The sequence below is a fragment of the Sinocyclocheilus anshuiensis genome, unplaced genomic scaffold (assembly GCF_001515605.1).
Source record: "Sinocyclocheilus anshuiensis isolate Anshui unplaced genomic scaffold, SAMN03320099.WGS_v1.1 scaffold411, whole genome shotgun sequence".
Lineage (NCBI taxonomy): Eukaryota > Metazoa > Chordata > Actinopteri > Cypriniformes > Cyprinidae > Sinocyclocheilus > Sinocyclocheilus anshuiensis.
In genome coordinates this window covers 513,857-520,187 of record NW_015549608.1, presented here as the reverse complement: position 1 = coordinate 520,187, position 6,331 = coordinate 513,857, and the positions used below count along the sequence as shown (strand labels likewise).

Below are 6,331 nucleotides of genomic sequence, written 5' to 3'. Positions count from 1 at the left end.
CACATCGTTCTGCTCCTGACTACTCTACTGAGAGAAGAAGACTGAACGAGTTCAGCGCGCTCTTTGCAGCTCTTGGTGTTGGCGGTACAGCGCTTCAGCGGTGGTGGTTTCTCATGTCGAGTGGGTTGCACACATCACGCTGCACTACCCCCTGTTTGTGTTGCAGGCGGCCATCTCCCTGTGCGCTTCAGCACGCTAAAAGAGCTTTTTCCCTAAAAGAGCATTCACATGTGCGTGGAAGGCACCTTTTTCTGCCGGAAACCGACCTGCTAGCTCCTCCTCCCTCACCACTCTCGACGGAGGTGCAGCTAGGGGGTATACGGGGGTACCCCTGGTGGGGCGGTTGATAGCGATGCAGTTCACTGCCTCCACCCAGCAGGGCAAACCGTGCCTCCCCTCCCGGGTCTGTAGGTACTCGTCTGGTCTGTCCGGCAATGCTTATGTGGCCTGTGGAGAAGCTGCCTCTGCCTTACATGCTACGGCGTTACTGCAGGTTCTTCAGGCTAAAGCACTGAGGGACCTGCACGAGGGTGGTCACGATCCGGAAGTTCTGAAAGAGCTCAGAACCGCAACTGATCTTGCGCTCCGAGCGACGAAGGTCACTGCGGGTTCTCTGGGACATCTGCAATGTCCACACTTGTGGTCCAGGAGCGCCATCTCTGGCTGTGTTTGGCCGACATGAGGGACGCCAACATGTTCGGTTCCTCAAAGTTCCTGTGTCCCAGACCGGCCTCTTCGGCGATGCAGTCGAGAACATGGCCCAGCAGTTCTCGGCTGTACAGGAGCAGACGGAGGCGATCCGACATGTCCTGCTGCTGCCTCCACCCGTCCTTGACGCTGTGCAAGGTCAGGGAGGATGAGGAGCAGGTCCTGCTTGTGGTGACTGCAGGTTCATCAGGCCAAGGCACTGAAGGACCTGCACGAGGGTGGTCACGATCCGGAAGTTCTGAAAGAGCTCAGAACCGCAACTGATCTTGCGCTCCGAGCGACGAAGGTCACTGCGGGTTCTCTGGGACATCTGCAATGTCCACACTTGTGGTCCAGGAGCGCCATCTCTGGCTGTGTTTGGCCGACATGAGGGACGCCAACATGTTCGGTTCCTCAAAGTTCCTGTGTCCCAGACCGGCCTCTTCGGCGATGCAGTCGAGAACATGGCCCAGCAGTTCTCGGCTGTACAGGAGCAGACGGAGGCGATCCGACATGTCCTGCTGCTGCCTCCACCCGTCCTTGACGCTGTGCAAGGTCAGGGAGGATGAGGAGCAGGTTGACTTGGTCGTCAGGCTCCTTAGGGGGGCGAGAAGGTTAAATCCTCCCCAGCCCCCCTCTATACCCTCTTGGGACCTGTCTCTAGAGCTCAAAGCACTACAGCAGGGCCCATTTTGGCCTTTGTAGTCAGTTGAGCTGAAGTTTCTATCAATGAAAACTCTGCGTATTATGCAGGACACTCACGTGCAGCCGTCTGTCTCTTCTGTTGACTAATCGCTTGACCCTTGACGCTTGACACAAAGCTTTAAGACATCAGACCAGCTTCTCAATGACAGATATTTGTAGAGCTGTGGGCTGGGCGACCCCCAACACATTCGCTAGATTCTATAGCCTTCGTGTGGAGCCTTTATCCTCCTGTGCTCTCACCTCAAATGGGTAGAGGCACTGAGAGGCCCTGGTTTAGTGTCGGCTTGCTAAAACTGCTTCAGAGTGTCCGTACTGTAGATCCTGTCGAGCTCCTCCATCCCTCTGCAACCAGACGTGGCGGAACGTCCGGCGCCAGGCCCTCACTCGATGAGAACCAGTAGAGGGCTGGGTTCCATATCTAGAGACCTAAGTGGATCCCATATGTGTAAAGTCCACAGTATAGCCTCAGAGCCAGAATTTCCCCGGCAGATTTCTGCCATTTCCAAGAGGGTTATAAGCACCTCTTATCTTCCATATGCACCTAAACGGTTGTTCATATGTGTAAGTGCTTCCAAAACCTCCTTCGGGAAGAATGGACCTTCCACAACGCTCCTGTTTCAAGTGGTACGGGTACATTTTCCCAGTGTCATCAAATCTCACTGAGTGGGTAGTGCTATGACAATGGTGACTGGTCTTCTTCTTGCGAGCCCCGGCCTACACCAAAAAGGGGCGCAGGAGGCTCGCACAGGACACTGGCAACTGAAAGGGAACGTCTCGGTTACGTATGTAACCCTCGTTCCCTGAATGAGGGAACGGAGATGTCACGTCCCATCACCACAGCTGCTGGCTCACCGCTGAGCGGCCAGGTCACCTGCTCGGCTCCTCAGAGAAAACCTGGTATGCACTAAAGTTATTGTCTATCAAAAAAAAAGAGTCGGCTCACAATCGCCTAAATGAGTCGTCAGGAATTCGAATATTATTCTGTTACGAATAATTCTATGTCACGAAGTAACACATTTGCATAATGTCTGCCCACGTTCTACGTCCACAACTTGCCCGCCCACAAAAGTAAAATTTCAGTGTGGTTAACATCATGTCGAGAAGACGCTGTATCCTACGCTGTGAGAGTAAATTTGTTTTATCACATCTTATAATTTCCACAAAATTGTTAACACTTGACACTTACCACTGAGAAACGTCCTGCTCCAGTAGTGCTTGTCGATCAGCCAGTTAAACCGTTTCATCATCAGACTTCGGCTCGAATTGGTAAGGTACAATTGATACCATCTTTTCTATGTATTGACAAGTCTCCAGGGCTGTCATTCCGTAATGGCAATGGGCATTTCGTTTCCAACATGCGCTGTACGCGTTAGACCAATCCAGAGCCAATCTCTCTACGGCTCTGGACCAATCAAACTCTAGCATATTTAATGATAAAACTTTTACTGTAAATAATAATAATAACTATTATTATTTAATCAAATTATAAAAATGTAATCAATAAAGAAATATCACTATAATACTTCTGAACTATAAAGTATTTAATAATTGTAATTTATATAATAATAATAATCATTATTCATTAAAAAAACAGGCAGAACAAATTATTATTTAATCAAATTATAACAATTTAATTAATAAAGAAATATCACTATAATACTATTGAACTGTGAAGTATTTAATAACAACTATAATTGATATAATAATAATAATAATAAAAATATTAGAAAAAGCACTTTCATTATTTAAAATAAAATAATAATAATAATAATAATAATAACTGTATGTGCATTATTTCATTAAAACACAGGCAGGACAAATTAGGGAAACACATCTAATTGCAATTATTAATAATAATAAAATTAAAAATCGCCAACTGGCGAGTAACATTGTTTCATGAACTCGCCAACGCTGATTTGAACTGGCGTTTGGTGCCTGGCGAGTGTTATTTTAGGCCAGACTCTGGCTGTAAACGCACCTGTCTCTGAGCGTGCGTCTCTTGGCCTGCAGTGCGTCCAGCTCCCACACGGACCGGCCGTTACCCGCATACCGGTGACCCCAGACCTCGATGGCCAGAGCGCCGTCTGAGACGAACTCCAGAAACTCCTCCGTCACCTGCACCACGAAATCCTGCCAACATAAATGCAACGAAAGCAGACCTTTACACGTCCTGAGGAGAATCTGAGTGCTGCTTCACTGTACAACACTCGATGCTACAGTGTTCTGGGTGGCTGCTAAGTGGTGGTGAACTGGTCCATGTCAAAAAAGTAGTGCACAATGTCTGTGTAATATTAGATTTACTGAAGACTGAACTTTAAGACTTGGTGTCAGAATAAATAATACCAAATAAATAACAAATAAAAGATTAAATAATAATAAAGAAATAATAACAATAATAATAACGTATTAAATAAAAGGTAATAAAATAAATACATTTGCATAAATAAACAAAATAAATAAATAATACAAAATAAATAACAATACTAATAACTTATTAAATAAAAGGTAATAAAATAAATACATTTGCATAAATAAACAAAATAAATAAATAATACAAAATAAATAACAATACTAATAACTTATTAAATAAAAGGTAATAAAATAAATACATTTGCATAAATAAACAAAATAAATAAATAATACAAAATAAATAACAATACTAATAACTTATTAAATAAAAGGTAATAAAATAAATAAATTTGCATAAATAAACAAACAAAAACAAAGAAAAGGTTAAACAATAAATAAATAACAATAATAACTTATTAAATAAAAGTTAATAAAATAAATCTGCATAAATAAATAATAAAAAATAAATAACAAATAAAAGATTAAATAATAATAACGATAATATTAACTTATTAAATAAAAGTTAATAAAATAAATACATTTTCATAAATAAACAAAACAAATTAATAAAAAGTAACAAAGAAAATATTAAATAATAATAAAGAAATAATAACGATAATAATAACTTATTAAATAAAAGGTAATAAAATAAATAATTTGCATAAATAAACAGAATAAATAAATAATACAAAATAAATAACAAAGAAAAGATTAAATAATAATAACGATAATATTAACTTATGAAATAAAAGTTAATAAAATAAATACATTTGCATAAATAAACAAAAAAATTAATAAAAAGTAACAAAAAAATATTAAATAATAATAAAGAAATAATGATAATAATAACTTATTAAATAAAAGGTAATAAAATAAATAAATTTGCATAAACAAAATAAATAAATAACAAAGAAAATATTAAATAATAATAAATAAAAGAAAAGTAAGAAACATCAGTTTGCATAAATAAAATAAAATAAAATAAAAACGTTCTCTTCTTTGCATTTCACCTCTGCTCCATCTTATTTCCTAATCTAGCTTTCTAATAAATCTGGCATTGTATATTTACTATGAATATAGTTGGCTCTGTGATGAATTGCTTATGTTGCTTATGTTAAATAAAACCATAAAAAATGTCATTACTTTAAATAAAATAAACATTAACTGAAAATAAATAAATAAATGAACTTTTTTTAACTAATAATAACTAAACCTGACACTGAAATAAAAATGAATAAAAACGATATAGACATAAAAAAAACGAATAAAAAACTAAAATTACTAAAACTAAATTATTAAAACTTAAACGAAAATAAAAACGTTAGTGTTTTTACCCTGCAGTGGTCAAAGCGCACAGTGAAGTGGGCGTCGGCTGTCTGTGAGGGGGGCGTGTCCGGGCTGACGATGGGCGGAGCCACGGCGGGCTCTGATTGTTCCCAGAAGGTGTACTGACAGAAGACGAAGTTGGAGAGATTGAGAGGAAGACCAGACGCCTCTCTGATCCGCACCTGACACGAAACACAACACTGCTCATTCTTACCATTACAGACACATAAATCAGATTTTTACGGTTTTACCACAAACATGCTCATATTATTTGATTGTGTAAAAATAATAATTTTTCATTTAAACTTTATAATTAGATGACAGAGATGACATTCATAAATTCACTGAATAGTTTATCACTTTCAATCCAGTCTCACTGATGCTTTACTATGGTGACATTTAAATCAGGACAATTTGCACTAACAATGTTTAATTTATCAAAAAAAAAACAATGTTTACATTTGCATGGCATAAAAACATGATTAGTGAATATAAAAGGATTTTTGCTATAAAAAAACTACAGGTTTGCTGTTTATATATACATATATATATATATATATATATATATATGTATATATATAAAAAAACAAACATTAAAAAGAACATATAAAACAAAATAAGAAATATTGCTATCTCTGTATTTAAGAACAATTTTACAGTAAAAAATGTGATCATAAAACCCTCCAGGTTTGCTGTAGTTGTTTGTAGGGCTGCATATATAATAAAAAAAAATCAATAAAAAAAAATCAATTATTGTTATTTTTTTTTATTACAATTAAATATTACATAACATATTCTTAATTATTAATTAATATATAAATTAATCAATATATCTATAAATAACAAATGATTATTAATTATACATATATTAAATAAATGCATTAAACAAAATAAGAAATATTGCTATTGTAATATTTTATAAATTAAGAAAATTTAAGAATTAATAATTTTCTTAAATTATTTCAGAAAAATAATATAATAATAATTATTGCTCTCAAATGCATGTTATAAGCAGTGTTGGGCTAGTTACTCAAATAATGTAATATATTACTCATTACTAGCTACTAATTTCAAAAGTAATATTTACTTGTTACTTTCTTTCAAAATAAATCTAGGAATTATTTGATTGTTGGATTTTAAATCAGTGGGGTTGAGGCTAGAGGTCTACACGGGTCCAAAAATTCGTAACCCGAAGAGACCCGTAAATGTGCTACACTGAACCGACCCGGACCCGTCTATTATTTTGAAAGTTGGACCCGGGCCC

The 6,331-nt window shown here is 37.2% G+C and overlaps 1 protein-coding gene across 1 annotated transcript in view; it reads right to left on the bottom strand.

The window, feature by feature from the left end:
* Positions 1-6,331, bottom strand: part of LOC107659071 (kinesin-like protein KIF13A) — a 70,889-nt gene that overhangs the window by 18,757 nt on the left and 45,801 nt on the right. The window contains exons 18-19 of the mRNA XM_016447884.1: positions 5,076-5,249; positions 3,354-3,522 (exon numbers count right to left, since the gene is read on the bottom strand). Of these exons, the coding sequence (XP_016303370.1) occupies positions 3,354-3,522; positions 5,076-5,249 (343 nt within the window). The remainder of the gene's footprint in view (positions 1-3,353; positions 3,523-5,075; positions 5,250-6,331) is intronic.